We start from the raw sequence: 19,908 nt of genomic DNA on the forward strand, positions 1-19,908 counted from the left end.
AAAAAATAAAATAATAATTGGTCCGCTGTAACTTTGCTTTTCGACTAAAAATATATATTTAATACCTACGCAATATTTTGAGGAATAATAATTAATTTTTATAACACTTATCATGACAGGTCATAAATCGGAGCTGCGGGAGGTACATTTCCTGCCTCTAGAACTAGAAGGAAAAATAAATGTATTGACTAGCAGATTTTGAAACATATAAGGCCATGCAGTATATAGATGAAGATGATTGCAAGATCTTCTTCCTGAAAAGTTAAGAGATCACTTAAGTTATACAGTTACCTGTTGACTTTTACGAAATTTACAACATTGCAAATGACACTAATAAAAATGTATCACCATATGTAGACTTTAACTGCGTGGAATTCCAAACACCCAAATAAACCTTCTAAATTGCAGTGAAAATGCTGACTTTACGAAACCAGGGACTATAGGTAAAGTGCTAAGATTGGAGCCGATGATATATGCTGCAGGAAAAAAAAACCTTTCTATGCGAACATATTGCCTGTGAATTTTATAAGAATAAACTACAATTTGGCAAGTGGAATGTATCTCAACGGAAGACTAAACCATATGCTACACAAGTTTTCGCCAATGGTTCCACCAGGACATAAGATGGCGGACATGATATCATAATTTAAAATTGCGGAATCATTAATAGCGGAAAGTTCTAGTATCAAAGATAGCTACTGAAATGTCATAAACCAATATGGCGGAAATTTCTAGGAAACAAAATAGTAGAATCCAATGCGGTAGAAAGTTCTAGAAAACTAGATGATAGCTGTAATGAGATAATCCAGGATGGCAGAATCTAATATGGCGGCCGGGTTCAAGGTTTAAGTCAGAGTCAAAATGGCAACCAAAACATCATAATCCAATGTGGCGGACCATGGCTCAAGCTCCTTGCACCGAAACCAAAAAAATATATTATGATAATATATTAAAATTATTTCTGTGAAAGAAAATGTTATAAAAATATTAAATGGCATTATGTAGAACCTAGATATCACACTTTATTCAATTTTGTTAGTAAAAAAAAATTATATGGCAATTTCATCATACTAATAATAATAATTGGTTTTATTTGGAAGACTACTCAAAAAAAACACACAACAACATCCTGGTAATTTTATTAAATGTTGACAAGATTATTCATTCATTAATATAATTTTGTAATTTAACTCCCGCCAAAAAATTTAAGATATGTGAAATAACTTGCTCATTTTTGCTTGATCTTGACAAAATTCATGCTATAAAGAAAATATTAAAATATAAGAAAGGGGTCCAAAGTAAGTACCATATAAGGTTATTCAAACTTCTTCAGTTAAAAAGTTATAATTGTTTTTTAATTTTAAGAAATTAGCATGGTTATAAACTACAAAACAAATAATTCTGGCAGTTTTGAGAAATACAACAACCTTCATCAGTTTGAAAATGTCGTCAGTGTGCCAAGCATGAGTACTAGTGAAAAGGAAGTTAGGAAGTGCTCCAACTGGAGATGTGATAGCCGTGATGTATGCACGTCAGGTCATGGACACGGAGGAGTTCCGTGTGCGCGGCAAGGAGATGGTGGAGTACATCTGCGAGTACCTGAGCACGCTGGAGCAGCGGACAGTGACTCCCAGAGTGGAGCCAGGCTACCTCAGCAAGCTGCTTCCCGATGCTGCTCCGCAACACCCGGAGACCTGGGACTCCATCATGGAGGACGTCGAGTCAAAGATAATGCCTGGGGTAAGTCCAGGATAATGTCTTGGTTGAGTCTAGGTTAATGCCAGAGTGAGTCCATGCGAATGCCAGAGAGTCTTAAGTTAAAAATGCGCAAGCAATGTCCTGAAAAGTTCAAGATAATGCGTGAGGTTATTCCAAGATAATGCTCGAGGTTATTCCGAAATAAGACCCGAGGTTAATCCGTTAATGCACGAGGTTACTTCAATATAACATCGAAGGTGTGTCCGAGATAACACCCGAGGTTAATCCAAGTTGATGACCGAGATTATTTCAAGTTAATTCCTGAAGTAAGTGCAAGATAATGCCAGAGATTAGTCAAAGTCCAAAATAATACTGGAGGTTAGTCCAAGATAATGCCCAAGCTTAATCCAAAAATAAAAAAAATTCTAGTATAATTTAAGAAAATCCTGGGCGAGTCTTCGCGAATACCGAAGTACCGAGGAGTCTTAAATTAACAATGTGTGAGACCAAAATTATTTTCCTGAGGAGTTCAAGTTGAAACCCGAGGTTAATAAACATTAATGTTCATCGTTAGTCCAATATAACATCCAAAGTTTTTTTTCCAAGTTAGTCCCGAGTAATTTTTTACGAGTTAGTCCAAGATAAATCCCAAAGTTAGTCAAAGATAATGCCGAAAGTTAGTATAAGATAAGATAAAGGGAGGTCAGTACAATATAAAGTCCAAGGTTAGTCTAAGCTTACCCTCGGAATGAGACCATTATAAATAATCCGGAATCGGTTTGCAATGAATACATGATTCCTACATCCGTATGCCCACTCACATCAATTTCTATAACTTGATAAAAATGAATTCCAAAATCATTTCAGCAATAAGTCCCAAATTTTTGTACACACTTTATTCGAAAACACTAAGTCACAAGTCACAACCCACCCCACAGAGATTTCGAAACTATGTCTGTGTTCAGTAACACTAAGATGTGAGAAATTAACTGACACTACAAAATATAAAGCTATCAATACACAACCTAATTTGTATATTTTTTAGCAGTGCAAAAATTCCAAATAATTATTTTAAAAGTTGCCCTTATCAAGTATCTGAAGTGAAATAATTTATACATGTAATTTTTATCAAAGAAAATATGGTTTTAAGAAGTGGCATGCACAAAAAAAAAACTAACAATTTACGAAATTTTTAACCACCGTTCCTTTTGTTTTATTGAAGTTTCACGTCTCATCGGAAACGAGGTCGTTAAAGCGGCAACACACAACGACACAGACAATGGCTATTTGGCATGGTCTATGGAAAGGAATCTTCCGGAATTCGCCAGAAGTTGTTTCGAAAAGGCACGGAAAACCGAAATCAGAATGACGAGGCCCGGGTCTTCTGTAATACCAGTCCTGTGTCTTCGCCGAAAGAAGGGTGGGACGTTGACGCCAGCCGCTGTGGAGTTTAACTGACAGTGATGTTGCCGCGTGTGTCCGCAGGTGACCCACTGGCAGCACCGTCGCTTCCACGCCTACTTCCCGGCGGGCAACTCCTACCCCTCCATCCTGGGCGACATGCTGGGGGACGCCATAGGCTGCATTGGCTTCTCGTGGGTGGGTGTGCTGCAGTCTCTTCGCACACTACTGTACTGCAGCAAGATTCATCTTCGCTTATACCACTTGAGGCTAAGACAACACAAATGGGAAGTGACGTGCTCAAGTGAGCTGGGTGACAACATACAAAAACTGTGAAATGTAGCGAGGAAAACTTTGTTTTCAAGTTCAAAATTTGAAATACCTCTGGGTGCTTGATTTGCAATAAAAATAAAACTGGCTGAAAACAGTGAGAATTTTTTAAAATAAATAAAAGATATGACACATAAATTACTACTGAATGTAAAATAAAAATAGAACATGACAATGAAAATTTACAACGTAGTTTAATAATTTCAACTTCAATAAAGGGTTTTTTTGTGAGGAATGTTATCACTCTAAAAAATAATTTGGTTTATAAATTAGAAATAAGTATTAGTAGTATGTAATAGGGGCTCCTGCGCCAGGGTTCAGGGTTGAGGTGCTGGTGCCGGGTCAATGACCGATTGCTCTGACGTCACGGCGGCCATCTTGGATGATCGTGACCTTGAAATTTGACCTTGACCTTGAATTTGACCCTCAAAAATTACCAAAATTGGGCAAAAATTTCCCAAAATTCCTCAAAATTCACTAAAATTTCCATTTCTGTGGAAAAAAATTCCGCCAAAAATTCTCAAAAAAATTCCACAATTCAAAAATTTCGCTTTTCGAGGGAAAAATTCCCATTTCGAAGGAAAATTTCCCGTTTTTAGTCCTTAAAAATCCCAGCGGCCAGAAATGTCCATATAGAGGCTTAAGCATCCATGCCTACAGCCTCCGATAAGCCTCTGACGTCATCATGGAATATGTCATCTTGGATTATGACGTCACCGTTGCAATTTCCGTTACGCCTGCCAATTTTAACTTTTTTATTTACTATCCGATTTTAATGAAAATTTTTTTTAAAAATTATAAAAAAATCAATTAATAAAATGTTAATAAAAAAATATTTAAAAATTTACTTTTACGACACGGAGTTCGGATTCCTCGGTTCGAACCTGGCGAGGGCAAAAAAATAAAAAAATGGCTACCGATCCTTCCCTCACAGTGGCTGCTGGCATAGTGACCCCCACCACTTATGTCAAAGTATATATCATCACCTAGTATGACGTCATGTCCGCCATCTTGTCTTCGTTTGCTGGAAGCCACCATCATGTTATCGTCTGCTAGAGTGCGCTGATGCCACGATAGTTTAATTCTTACCCGCTAGAGTGCAGTAATCATTTATTACTGTGACATCCGCCATCTTGAAATTTGGGCGCCATCTTGGAAATCCGTAATTTTAATGCTAGAAATGCGGGAAAAATTCCAAAATTCACCAAAAAATTGACAATCAATATACTGATTGATTCGATCGATTCCTGTCATTGGTTCGATCCCTAGACGATGCAAAACATTTAACTCTATGTAAAAAATATTAATTTTAATAAATAATGATCAAAGTCCTAAAAGAAGCATAATTTCCAAATCAACCACCTTCCTATAAGCCAGTACGTCCGTCATATAGGATATTTGTAATTATTATCCCATTTTAATGAAAAAAATCTAATTCATTAAATAATTCACTCATTATTAACATATTGGTTCGATCCCTGGCCGATACAAAAAACTTTAATTTTACAAAAGTACCAATAAAGTGGCAGGTTTGTGAAATAAAACACCGCAAGTTCTTTTACAAACATAATATTTATTACATATTTTCTATTCTACAACAGGATCAGTTGCGAAAGCCAGCAATCTTATAATCATTTAGTTCCGCATCGGTGTGAAATGACTAATTCTTAGCTACAATCGGTTTATACTAGACAGAGACCAACCAGATCCTTTACTGACATAGTCCTCCTCTTCTTGGCAGAGTTTCTGGATACCATGTTTAACAGATTGCTTCACATCGTCAGAACTGTAAAATTATAACGGTCGATGTCTTGAGAGGACTTCTTCTCTAGGTCCTCGAACGGAAAAGATTTACCATATAAACAGTCAAGCCACAAGTTATAATTTAAAGGTCCGTACGTTGTTACTTCATTAGTAAGCTGATTGATTATGTTCTACATGATATCCTCAAGAAAAATAAAAATGTCTTTAGCTCCAAATGGCTCCAAAAGGCTCCAAATGGTTCCAAAAGGTTCCAACAGCTTCAAATGCTCCAAATGCTCCAAAAGGCTCCAACAGCTCCAAATGCACCCAAAGCCAACTGATTACAATTACTTTTTTTTTATCGAACTTGGCATGATTACTTAAATGTCTTTATTAGTATACATTTTGACTGGCAGTGGTGACGTTTCTTACACCTTTAAGTTATAAGTTTTATTTAGAAATCAGATTTCGAGAAGTGGTAGATACCATCTTGAAAAAAATATATATTAATTTATCTTCAAGTTTATACACATAAATTTAATTTAAACCATTATTGTATGTAGCCAGCTTCCCTCAGTTCTTTAAGTATGAAGGATATTTCTTTAATGTTCGAATAGTTTCCTGCACAAAGCGAACCATGTAGTAGTCAGCCTGTCAACCAATATGTTAGGATCATCCCATGAGGTATAATCAATCTCTTCTGCTACGTTCATAATCCTTGCATGTTTATAAAAAATAATATTATCTCTGGTGTTTTTCGTTTTAACACCAACCACAAGGTCATTTTCGTCATAGTGCCAGTGATTATCACAAGCTCGATCAGGATAATTTATTTTATTACGTTGTTTCCATCGTTTTGGTCTCAGACCACCATCACGGTCATTGATCTTGCCTGCTTCAGGTGCTTCAGTACAGTACTCAATCGTGTCAGCCTTATATGTGTTAGCACAGTCATCGAACATGTCAGCCTCAGATGTGTCACCACAATCTTCAATCATGCCAGCTTCAGATGATTCATCAAAGTCTTCGACCTTGTAAGCTTCAGGTGGTTCTCCATCTTTCACATTTTCATGGAGACGACTAGATATTGGAGTAAATATCTTTTCATTTCTAATGTGGTTGCAACTTTCTTCGTTTGTTTTAAATTTTAAATTATTATCTTGATCAGTATTTTTAGCATTAGCTTTTTCGCCTTCGTTCCTCTTCCGCGATGTTGTAGCCCAGTCTTCGTTATCTTTATTCATCTTAATTGAACAGGTCTTGCAATGTCTATCCAAGTAATATCTTCTACCAAAGGATTTCTGACACTGACTGCAATGAAATGGTTTTTGACAAGGACCCAAATTACACTCGCTTCTCTCATGTTTTAAATTAGATCTATTACTTAAATAGAATTTGAGTTTTAATTTAGATCTATTACTTAAATATAAATTTTTTAATTATTTCATCAGCGAGAATTAATTTATCTAATTCAAAGGTGCTTGTTGCAAGTAGTTCTGCTTTTCAACAGATGTCGCCACATGTCACTTGCAGGTAAATAATATTTAGTTATTTTATGCGGGATGCGGGATGCTCACTAACGATCGCAAAAGAAGGATGGCTTCACTAGACACCAAGGAGAAGGAAGTTCGTCCATCCTGTTAGTGCTTCTCAGATGTCTCTTGGCATATTATTATTCTACTGAGTAATGTTTTTTTTTAATTCCACCTGATAAAAAAAATATATCTGAAGTGCTGATTTAGTAGCAGAAGTTCACTAATTAAATGCAACCTTGAATAAAAATGACATGCCTCATTAAGTAAAAAAATCCTTCATGCAGAGATCAATTCCTCATCAGTAACCAGAAGCACTCGGAGAAAATCATCAGATGTCTAGTCAGGAATAATCAGAAGCACCCAGAGAAAACCATCAAAATATTGTCAAGTATAATCAGGAGCACAAGGAGAAAAGCGTCATAGTATTGTCAAGAATAAACGGAACTACTTGGAGAAAACCACCATAATATTGTCAAGAATATTCAGGAGCAGACGGAGAAAACACCATAATATTGACAAGAATAATCGGAAGCACACGGAGAAAACCACCACAAGTTTTCTTTGATATCATAAAATTACAAAAAAAAATTAATAAAAAATAAAAATAAAAACGAACAAATACAAAGGATTCTGCTAGCTTGTGAACTTCTCTTTGATGTACAAAGTTAGAGTTCTAGTACAAGCCAGAATCAGCCTTTTGGAACCATTTGGAGCTAAAGACATTTTTATTTTTCTTGAGGATATCATGTAGAACATAATCAATCAGCTTACTGATGAAGTAACAACGTACGGACCTTTAAATTATAACTTGTGGCTAGACTGTTTATATGGTAAATCTTTTCCCTTCGAGGACCTAGAGAAGAAGTCCTCTCAAGACATCGACCGTTATAATTTTACAGTTCTGACGATGTGAAGCAATCTGTTAAACATGGTATCCAGAAACTCTGCCAAGAAGAGGAGGACTATGTCAGTAAAGGATCTGGTTGGTCTCTGTCTAGTACAAACCGATTGTAGCTAAGAATTAGTCATTTCACACCGATGCGGAACTAAATGATTATAAGATTGCTGGCTTTCGCAACTGATCCTGTAGTAGAATAGAAATTATGTAATAAATATTATGTTTGTAAAAGAACTTGCGGTGTTTTATTTCTCAAACCTGCCACTTTAGTGGTACTTTTGTAAAAACGATAACATGATGGTGGCTTCCAGCAAACGAAGACAAGATGGCGGACATGACGTCATACAAGGTGACGATATATACTTTGACATAAGTGGTGGGGGTCAGTATGCCAGCAGCCACTGTGAGGGAAGGATCGGTAGCCATTTTTTATTTTTTTGCCCTCGCCAGGTTCGAACCGAGGACTCCGAACTCCGTGTCGTAAAAGTAAATTTTTAAATATTTTATTAAAATTTTATTAGTTGATTTTTTTTATAATTTTTAAAAAAAATTTCATTAAAATCGGATAGTAAATAAAAAAGTTAAAGATGGCAGGCGTAACGGAAATTGCAACAGTGACGTCATAATCCAAGATGACATTCCATGATGACGTCAGAGGCTTATCGGAGGCTGTAGGCATGGATGCTTAAGCCTCTATATGGACATTTCTGGCCGCTGGGATTTTTAAGGACTAAAAACGGGAAATTTTCCTTCGAAATGGGAATTTTTCCCTCGAAAAGAGAAATTTTTGAATTGTGGAATTTTTTGATATTTTTTGGCGGAATTTTTTTCCAAAAAAATTAAATATTGGCGGATTTTGAGGAATTTTGGGCAAATTTTGCCCAATTTTGGAGAATTTTGCCACGTTTTGAAGGTCAAATGTCAAGGGCAAGGTCAAAGGTCAAGGTCACAACCATCCAAGATGGCCGCCCTGACATCAGAGCAATCGGTCATTGACCCGGCACCAGCACCTCAACCCTGAACCCTGGCGCAGGAGCCCCTATTACATACTACATACTAGTATTTCATGTGATTTCAATTATTTATTTGAACAAACTTCTTTCAGGCGGCTAGCCCTGCGTTGACAGAGCTGGAAACCATTGTCTTGGATTGGTTGGGTAAGTGAGCCTGCACTGTGACTTAGACATTTTCTAATTGTAACCGTTAAACTCCATACAGCTATTCAAGTAGTTATCATATAGCTTTTACTGTGGTTTCTGTGGGCCATTTGTTAAGTTTTTAAATGGCTTCCTTGTATATTTCTAGAATGTATCTTTGCCAGTTTCCAGATTGCTTTATTTTGGCAGTTTAGAAAAAGCCTTTTCTTAGTTTTCATGGGTCGTATGAAATTCTCAGTTGCACTATGGCTTTATTTATATTGAAATATGTCTTCTCTGATATATTCCAAATGTCTTAATCAGTCATATATAGTTTATTTGTAACATTAAAGGTATCTTTGTTAAAATATCAAGGTGGCTTTAACGGTTTACGATGTTTTTATTTTAAAGCTATGTATTAAATATAATGACATAGAAGCCGACGAAACATTAAGCCGTAATTCATTCATTAATTCATTAACATTTTGTTAGCCAATTCGAAATCAAGTGAGTTCTTAAACTGGGCTTCATTTTCTCAAAACAACGAGACAAAATAAAATCTATAGCATGAAAATGATGTAGTTATTAAGATATATCATTACGCTACTTTCACACAATAATTTTGTGTAGTAAGTTAACACACATTTACATGCCAGGGATACACATGTAGAGACGTGCAAGCATAATTTAATAAACCTCTAATTATCTATAGCTTATTATTACTACTACCTAAGCCAGAAAAAACATTTTAATTTAGTTAATGGAATCACGATTACGTATTTAGTATGGCAAAACTCGTTGAAAAAAAAGACGCTTACAATAAATTGTGTTGTGCAAGTTTGGCACATGCAAGTCGACATGAGATATAGATATACGACAGCTACACCAATTTTCCTGGAAGTATCTAATCGTAGCAGTAAGCGACGTACCACCCCTTAAAGTCTAGTTTGTTACCGCTTTCCTCGACTTTTAAATTTTTGCCAATAATTTAGTTAATTAAAGTTATGAACCATATTGTTTGCATGATAAGCAATTTATAGTACTTTCATTGTATTTTTACTTTGTTAAAGCTCGCATTATTGAGCAGATACTAGTGTGTTACTGATGGGAGTAATAACACGTCATTACGTCGCGTGGGGAAAAAAATCACTGTTACAATATATTAGTTCACGAATGCTAAATTCAACAAATGCCACAACCTAGGCTCTGCCGAGCCTCAAAATATTGAATGTTTTAAAGCAAGCAGTCACATATTTTTGGAAAATAGACACACTTCTTCTCGAATTCATGTATTAGTAAGCATTCATTTCATAATGTGGAGTAAGCGTAATTATATGCAATCAACAGAAAATGATAAAACTATTTTAATTACAAAAAATAACAGAAAACGAACTTAATGCAAATAGCTCTATGCATGTAGACTGATTGACAGTAAGTAAAATTCCGTTAGCATTCACATAAAGGAATAATGATTATAAGTCATTAAGGTACACCTTCATTGTCCCAGCTTGATACTTTTTCCATTTACAGAAATATATGCTGGATGTGTAGGTACATCAACAAGATTTGTATTATTATTGTAAAATTGTTTATTTAATAATTCTATTGGTTTGATAAAATGATTATTAAGTGCAGGTGATCCCATTATGATGATAAACATATGTAGGCATTAAAACCAAGGGCGAGGTGAGATGACAGAGTCATTTGACAATGGAAATGTTTGTTAAACTTGTTACAGCTACATTTTACGACATTTATAGGAAAGGCGATCGGACTGCCGAATGAGTTCCTGGCTTTCCCCGAGGGCAGCCGAGGCGGAGGTGTCATCCAGGTGAGTCTTGTACTAAGTGACTGTACCAGAACCTCCTTGATTCCTCTTCTAACACACGCAATTATTTCCTGGTCGTGTTTCATATGCCAATAAAACTTCACTGTGCATATTTAGGTACACACGTCACACCTTAATACATGCGTATGTTAAAAATATAAAGTAATCGTTAACAACACCGAACTAAATTCTCGAGATGGTTATTTATAGACAACATTAAACTCAATTTGTCAAATGGCAGCGATAGTTCACGCAGAGTATGAGATTCACATGAATAAAAATAACCCATAAATGGGCAAAATTTTTCTTCACTTCAAATTATTTCATTAGGAAGCGAAGTAGGTAAGTCTTTTAGCTCCAGCACCTAAGATCAAAAATAACCAAAGCCTCAGAATATGTAGAAGTTGAAAACCGTTCAAGCAAATCAGAAGAGAACAGTGATATAACTAATGTTTTACGACAACATGCCACGCAAAAGAAAAAAGTAATTTATTTAAAAACATGAAACGTGTTATATTTTTTTAATGCAATTAAAAAAAAAGTGTTTGCCGTGTCAAGTGAAAAATGCCTGAGAACGTAAGGTATAACATGCTCTAGTTTAAAATGAGGATCGATGTTAGATAATCAGAAAAAGCGCGCCAAAGATAATGGTTACCATCGACTGTAATGATAAGCTTCCTTCCGCCTCGCAGCAACCCGGCTGAATGCTGATTGGCCTAGACATATCACTGCACCCCTCCCCTGCCCGGCAGCAATACCGGCCAATAATATGCAAGTGGGTGGTGAGGGAGGAGATGAAACGGCAAGTACAGGACTTTATATCAAACAGTTAAAACTCGCCCGCCATATTGGAACGCTGGTTTTTGAAAATTTTTGAAGTTTAATAACGAAATATTTTCTTAAAATGACATCAGAAATGAACTTTTATGCATTGCCCAACTATGTAAGACAGCATATTAACTTAGAGTGACTAGGGTGTGATAAGTGCAACTATAGTGCCTAAAGTCAACCAAAATAATTGTAATTAATTATACATACTTGATATTTTTGCAAACAGAAAATGATGTAAAAAATTCTCATTTAAAACCACCGTACTTCTCCGTAGAAGATTGGGATAACATCATTTTTCTTACACATATTCACAAAAATGGTCAAAAATGGCATTCCGCTGAAGGTGCCCCTAAGCCATGGTCATGCCCACACCAGGGCCGCCTTAAGAGGCAAAAAGGGAAAGATAGAAAAGAGGGAAATAAAGGGGCACTTAACACTGCAGCACACATTAGAAAATTAAATTGTTATAAGAAAGATTACAATTTCAAATATGTCATTTTGGTAAATTTAATTCAAACCTTTTAAAAACAAAAAAAATGACGTGAATAATAAAGCTTTTCTCTGAAGTAATGTTACAGATTATTTAAGTAGTATATAATAGGGGCTACTGGATCAGGCCTCAGGCGGTGGATTGAAGATTGTTGACCGCCATCTTGGATTTGTGACGTCACGGCGGCAAAAATTCCTCAAAATTCCTCAAAAATGACTCAAAATGACTCAAAATTTCCCGTTTTAAGAAAAAATTTCCCGTTTTCGAGGGAAAAATTCCCGTTTCGAGGGAAAATTTCCCGATTTAGTCCTTAAAAATCCCAACGGCTAGAAATGTCCTGATAGAGGCTTAAGCATCCTTAACTCAAGCCTCAGTTAAGCCTCTATCAGGATGTGACCTTGACCTTTGACCTTGACCCCGACGGCCATCTTGGATCCACCATCTTGGATGACGTCATTTCGTTTTCTCGAACATTCCGGCATTGTGTTATCGGCCATTTTGAATTATGACGTCACCATTGAAATTTCCGTTACGGTCGCCATCTTTAAATTTATTATCCGATTTTAATGAAAAAAAAATTTAAAAATTATAAAAAAAATTAAATAATACAATTTTTAATAAAATATTTAAAAAACAAACATTTACAACACGGAGCTCGGAGTCCTCGGTTCAAACCCGACGAGTGCAAAAAAATAAAAATGGCGACCGATCCTTCCCCCGCGGTGGCTGCAGGCATACTGACTCCCTCCACTTTTTTTTTCAAAGCATATATATATCGTCAGGTAGTATGACATCATGTCCGCCATCTTGTCTTCATCCACTGGAGACCACCATCTTGTTTTCGTCTGCTAGAGTGTGCCGATATCATGTAGTATAATTATCTGGTCACCACACCTTTGACCTTGACCTTTGACCTTGACCTTGAAATTTGACCTTGACCTTGAACTTTGACCTTGACCTTGAAATTTGACCTTGACCTTGAACTTTGACCTTGAACTTTGACCTTGACCTTGAACTTTGACCTTGAAATTTGACCTTACCTTGAAATTTGACCTTGACCTTGAAATTTGACCTTGAACTTTGACCTTGACCTTGAACTTTGATCTTGAACCTTGACCTTGAAATTTGACCTTGACCTTGAAATTTGACCTTGACCTAGAAATTTGACTTTGACCTTGAAATTTTACTTTGTCCTTGAAATTTGACTTTGTCCTTGATGTCCATCACGGATCCATCATTTTATGTTCAGTACATGCTACCAGGAGCGACCACCTGCTGGAGTACACCATCTTGTGCGTGTACTCGTATTACCATCATGCTAGTTTTATTCTAACATGCTACAGTGCAGTAATCATTTATTATTACTGAGGTACCCACCATCTTGAAATTTGACCGCCATCTTGAAATCATGTAATTATTTAGCTAGAAATGCGGGAAAAATTCCAATAGTCTCCGAAAAAATCATTTATTAATTTACAAATCGAATCGATGGATCCCTGTCCACGGTTCGATTCTTGACCAGAGACAGTTGTAACTAATTATTAAATAAATGTTAGGTTCTGTTTTCCATTACCTTTCGCGGAGTTTATTAATCATTCACTCTACGAAAATCAACTCAAGTCAATATACCGGACCAACGAATTAAATCAGTGCCGATTAGCCTATTATGAAAGTCTAATTTTTCAATAATCTGAATAACATATAAGCCGTTCATATACAAAGCCACACATATAGATCAATTGCCTTCAGTCCATGAGACCGAGTCATGTCATTATCAGACGTATAGGCTAGTCATTTCAGGACCACATGACCTTCGTAATCCATCGTGACATTTTTATACATTCTAAAGGACCAAGTAACCTTGTAAAATATTTTAGTAACACCAAGAGGTGATAAACTAGTAAATATTCAATCACTACATTTTGTACTACGCGCAATCAACAAAAAAGGAAGCACCAACAACGAAAAGGCAGCACCACCAACGAAAAGGCAGCACATTTGGAAGCACCGACAACGAAAAGGCAGCACATTTGGAAGCACCGACAACGAAAAGGCAGCACATTTGGAAGCACCGTCATCGAAAAGGCAGCACATTTGGAAGCACCGACAACGTAAAGGCAGCACATTTGGAAGCACCGACAACGAAAAGGCAGCACATTTGGAAGCACCGACAACGAAAAGGCAGCACATTTGGAAGCACCGACAACGAAAAGGCAGCACATTTGGAAGCACCGACAACAAAAAGGCAGCACATTTGGAAGCACCGACAACGAAAAGGCAGCACATTTGGAAGCACCGACAACGAAAAGGCAGCACATTTGGAAGCACCGACAACGAAAAGGCAGCACATTTGGAAGCACCGACAACGAAAAGGCAGCACATTTGGAAGCACCGACAACGAAAAGGCAGCACATTTGGAAGCACCGACTACGAAAAGGCAGCACATTTGGAAGCACCGTCATCGAAAAGGCAGCACATTTGGAAGCACCGACAACGAAAAGGCAGCACATTTGGAAGCACCGACAACGAAAAGGCAGCACATTTGGAAGCACCGACAACGAAAAGGCAGCACATTTGGAAGAACCGACTACGAAAAGACAGCACATTTGGAAGCACCGACAACGAAAAGGCAGCACATTTGGAAGCACCGTCATCGAAAAGGCAGCACATTTGGAAGCACCGACAACGAAAAGGCAGCACATTTGGAAGCACCGACAACGAAAAGGCAGCACATTTGGAAGCACCGACAACGAAAAGGCAGCACATTTGGAAGCACCGACAACGAAAAGGCAGCACATTTGGAAGCACCGACTACGAAAAGGCAGCACATTTGGAAGCACCATCATCGAAAAGGCAGCACATTTGGAAGCACCGACAACGAAAAGGCAGCACATTTGGAAGCACCGACAACGAAAAGGCAGCACATTTGGAAGCACCGACAACGAAAAGGCAGCACATTTGGAAGCACCGACAACGAAAAGGCAGCACATTTGGAAGCACCGACAACGTAAAGGCAGCACATTTGGAAGCACCGACAACAAAAAGGCAGCACATTTGGAAGCACCGACAACGAAAAGGCAGCACATTTGGAAGCACCGACAACGAAAAGGCAGCACATTTGGAAGCACCGACAACAAAAAGGCAGCACATTTGGAAGCACCGACAACGAAAAGGCAGCACATTTGGAAGCACCGACAACGAAAAGGCAGCACATTTGGAAGCACCGACAACGAAAAGGCAGCACATTTGGAAGCACCGACAACGAAAAGGCAGCACATTTGGAAGCACCGACAACGAAAAGGCAGCACATTGGAAGCACCGACAACGAAAAGGCAGCACATTTGGAAGCACCGCCAACGAAAAGGCAGCACATTTTGGATGCATCATCGAATAAGGAAGCACATTTGGAAGCTCCATCAACTAAAAAAGGCAAAAAGGAAGCACAAGTTACGAGATCTAAGTCTTAGTAAGAAATCATAATACAAGAAATAAAAACATTACATTCTTATAATTTAAATTATTTATTTTATTGCTTTACATTATACAAATGCAAGTAAAACAAGTCAATATTGTATGTAGCCAGCATTCCTCAGTTCCTTGAGTATGAAGGATATTTCTTTAATGCACGAATAGTTTCCTGCACAAAGCGAACCATGTAGTAGTCTTAGCCGGTCAACCAATATGTTTGGATCTTTCCATGATGTGTAATCATTCTCTTCTACCACCATCTTCCTTGCACCTTTATAATAAATATTATGATCTCTGGTGTCTTCCGTTTTACCACCAACCTCAGGGTAACTTTCATGTTTGAGACGGTGATCATCACAAGCTTGATCAGATTTATTTAATATATCACGTCGTTTCCATCGTTTCGGTCTCAGGACACCGCCACATTCTTCGATCTTGGCAGCTTTAGGTGCTTCATCATAGTCTATGTCTTTGTCAACAGCCTCTGAGTCACTGTAACAATCACCGTAGAAGGAATCGTCTTCACCCAATTTACCGTAATAATTTGATGTTGATGATGTTGAAGTGTCTTCATCGTCTTCGTGCTTCCTTTTTAGGAGTCCATCATTTTTACAAAGTAGGAAAGATCTACTTGAATTCGGCTGGAATATATTCTCACTTTTCACGTTAAGGATTCTTCCATTGTCTTCATTCTTCCGTAAATCATCAACCTTCTTCAATTTAAGTTCTTTGTCGAGATCGGAAGAGCCAAGAAAATTATTGTCGTAATGCAGATCACTCTTCCTTAGGCTAGTAGATTCATCGTTGTCCTCTAGCTTGTACGCAGGCTTGGCGCTACAAGTTCTGCCATGTCTTTTTATACTCTCTCTCCGTGTAAACGACTTGCTACATCGAACACAACTTATCATATTTCGCAGTGGATTTTTAACACAGTCATTCTTCTCGTGTTGTCTTTTATTCTTTCTCAAGATAAACTCTTTACTGCAAAACTTACACCTATGTTCTTTTGAAACAGCGTCAGATCCCAAATCGGAATTCATATTAGTTACTGAGACTAATGCCAGATACCAATTGAGTGTTTTAAATTAGATTCAATACTTAAATAGAAATTTTTTCATATTTCATCAGCGAGAATTAATATATCTCATGCAAAAGTACTTTATGCATGTAGTTCTGCTTTTCAACAACAGATATCGCCACATGTTGCTTGCAGGTAAATAATATTTAGTTATTTTATGCGGGATGCGGGATGCTCACTAACGATCGCAAAAGAAGGATGGCTTCGTTAGACTCCAAGGAAAAGGAAGTTCGTCTTGCATGTTGGTGCTCCACAGATGTCTCATGGCGTAATATTAATTTGACTGAGTAATGATATTTGTTAATTCCACCTGATAAAAATATTGCAAGTTTTGATTTAGTAGCAGAAATTATCGAATTAAATGTAACTCCAAATAAAATGACATGTCTCATTAGAACAAAAAAAATCCATGCAGAGAGCGGTTTCTCAGAATAGTCAGAAACACTTGAAGAAACCACAGGAATGATTGCAAGAACACGGGAAAAACCATCAAAATATTGTCAAGAATAATCAGGAGCACACTGAGAAAACCACTATAATATTAACAATAATAATCGGAAGCACACGGAGAAAACCATCATAATATTAACCAGATTAATCGGAAGCACACAGAGAAAACCACCACATGTTTTCTTTGATATCATAAAATTACAAGAAAAAATATTTAAAAATAAAAATAAATTAATAAAAAATAAAAAAATAAAATAAAAATGCATAAATTTCTGGCTTGTACAAGAACTCTATCTTTGCTCAACAATGATAAGTTTACAAGCTAGCAGAAACTATTTATGCATTTTTATTTTATTTTTTTATTTTTTATTAATTTTTTTTTTGTATTTTAATATCAAAGAAAACTTGTGGCGGTTTTCTTCGTGTGCTCCTGATTATTCTTGCCAATATTATGATGGTTTTCTCCGTGTGCTTCCGATTATTATTGTTAATATTATAGTGGTTTTCTCAGTGTGCTCCTGATTATTCTTGACAATATTTTGACGGTTTTTCCCATGTTCTTGCAATCATTCCTGTGGTTTCTTCAAGTGTTTCTGACTATTCTGAGAAACCGCTCTCTGCATGGATTTTTTTTGTTCTAATGAGACATGTCATTTTATTTGGAGTTACATTTAATTCGATAATTTCTGCTACTAAATCAAAACTTGCAATATTTTTATCAGGTGGAATTAACAAATATCATTACTCAGTCAAATTAATATTACGCCATGATACATCTGTGGAGCACCAACATGCAAGACGAACTTCCTTTTCCTTGGAGTCTAACGAAGCCATCCTTCTTTTGCGATCGTTAGTGAGCATCCCGCATCCCGCATAAAATAACTAAATATTATTTACCTGCAAGCAACATGTGGCGATATCTGTTGTTGAAAAGCAGAACTACATGCATAAAGTACTTTTGCATGAGATATATTAATTCTCGCTGATGAAATATGAAAAAATTTCTATTTAAGTATTGAATCTAATTTAAAACACTCAATTGGTATCTGGCATTAGTCTCAGTAACTAATATGAATTCCGATTTGGGATCTGACGCTGTTTCGAAAGAACATAGGTGTAAGTTTTGCAGTAAAGAGTTTATCTTGAGAAAGAATAAAAGACAACACGAGAAGAATGACTGTGTTAAAAATCCACTGCGCAATATGATAAGTTGTGTTCGATGTAGCAAGTCGTTTACACGGAGAGAGAGCCTAAAAAGACATGGCAGAACTTGTAGCGCCAAGCCTGCGTACAAGCTAGAGGACAACGATGAATCTACTAGCCTAAGGAAGAGTGATCTGCATTACGACAATAATTTTCTTGGCTCTTCCGATCTCGACAAAGAACTTAAAATGAAGAAGGTTGATGATTTACGGAAGAATGAAGACAATGGAAGAATCCTTAACGTTAAAAGTGAGAATATATTCCAGCCGAATTCAAGTAGATCTTTCCTACTTTGTAAAAATGATGGACTCCTAAAAAGGAAGCACGAAGACGATGAAGACACTTCAACATCATCAACATCAAATTATTACGGTAAATTGGGTGAAGACGATTCCTTCTACGGTGATTGTTACAGTGACTCTGAGGCTGTTGACAAAGACATAGACTATGATGAAGCACCTAAAGCTGCCAAGATCGAATAATGTGGCGGTGTCCTGAGACCGAAACGATGGAAACGACGTGATATATTAAATAAATCTGATCAAGCTTGTGATGATCACCGTCTCAAACATGAAAGTTACCCTGAGGTTGGTGGTAAAACGGAAGACACTAGAGATCATAATATTTATTATAAAGGTGCAAGGAGGATGGTGGTAGAAGAGAATGATTACACATCATGGAAAGATCCAAACATATTGGTTGACCGGCTAAGACTACTACATGGTTCGCTTTGTGCAGGAAACTATTCGTGCATTAAAGAAATATCCTTCATACTCAAGGAACTGAGGAATGCTGGCTACATACAATATTGACTTGTTTTACTTGCATTTGTATAATGTAAAGCAATAAAATAAATAATTTAAATTATAAGAATGTAATGTTTTTATTTCTTGTATTATGATTTCTTACTAAGACTTAGATCTCGTAACTTGTGCTTCCTTTTTGCCTTTTTTAGTTGATGGAGCTTCCAAATGTGCTTCCTTATTCGATGATGCATCCAAAATGTGCTGCCTTTTCGTTGGCGGTGCTTCCAAATGTGCTGCCTTTTCGTTGTCGGTGCTTCCAATGTGCTGCCTTTTCGTTGTCGGTGCTTCCAAATGTGCTGCCTTTTCGTTGTCGGTGCTTCCAAATGTGCTGCCTTTTCGTAGTCGGTGCTTCCAAATGTGCTGCCTTTTCGTTGTCGGTGCTTCCAAATGTGCTGCCTTTTCGTTGTCGGTGCTTCCAAATGTGCTGCCTTTTTGTTGTCGGTGCTTCCAAATGTGCTGCCTTTTCGTTGTCGGTGCTTCCAAATGTGCTGCCTTTTCGTTGTCGGTGCTTCCAAATGTGCTGCCTTTTCGTTGTCGGTGCTTCCAAATGTGCTGCCTTTACGTTGTCGGTGCTTCCAAATGTGCTGCCTTTTCTTTGTCGGTGCTTCCAAATGTGCTGCCTTTTCGATGATGGTGCTTCCAAATGTGCTGCCTTTTCGTAGTCGGTGCTTCCAAATGTGCTGCCTTTTCGTTGTCGGTGCTTCCAAATGTGCTGCCTTTTCGTTGTCGGTGCTTCCAAATGTGCTGCCTTTTCGTTGTCGGTGCTTCCAAATGTGCTGCCTTTTCGATGACGGTGCTTCCAAATGTGCTGCCTTTTCGTTGTCGGTGCTTCCAAATGTGCTGCCTTTTCGTTGTCGGTGCTTCCAAATGTGCTGCCTTTTCGATGACGGTGCTTCCAAATGTGCTGCCTTTTCGTAGTCGGTGCTTCCAAATGTGCTGCCTTTTCGTTGTCGGTGCTTCCAAATGTGCTGCCTTTTCGTTGTCGGTGCTTCCAAATGTGCTGCCTTTTCGTT

General features: G+C 37.4%; 2 protein-coding genes across 5 annotated transcripts in view; one reads left to right on the top strand and one right to left on the bottom strand.

Moving 5' to 3' along the window:
• LOC134536692 (ribonuclease P protein subunit p25-like protein) overlaps positions 1-19,908 on the bottom strand; it is a 444,926-nt gene that overhangs the window by 170,509 nt on the left and 254,509 nt on the right. The window lies entirely within an intron of this gene.
• The window catches only part of LOC134536691 (tyrosine decarboxylase-like), a 142,225-nt gene that overhangs the window by 48,055 nt on the left and 74,262 nt on the right, over positions 1-19,908 (top strand). The window contains exons 2-5 of the mRNA XM_063376545.1: positions 1,537-1,740; positions 3,184-3,297; positions 8,711-8,762; positions 10,502-10,572. Of these exons, the coding sequence (XP_063232615.1) occupies positions 1,540-1,740; positions 3,184-3,297; positions 8,711-8,762; positions 10,502-10,572 (438 nt within the window). The 5' untranslated portion in view covers positions 1,537-1,539. The remainder of the gene's footprint in view (positions 1-1,536; positions 1,741-3,183; positions 3,298-8,710; positions 8,763-10,501; positions 10,573-19,908) is intronic.

The sequence above is a fragment of the Bacillus rossius genome, chromosome 11 (genome assembly GCF_032445375.1).
Source record: "Bacillus rossius redtenbacheri isolate Brsri chromosome 11, Brsri_v3, whole genome shotgun sequence".
In the NCBI taxonomy this organism is placed as follows: Eukaryota; Metazoa; Arthropoda; class Insecta; order Phasmatodea; family Bacillidae; genus Bacillus; species Bacillus rossius.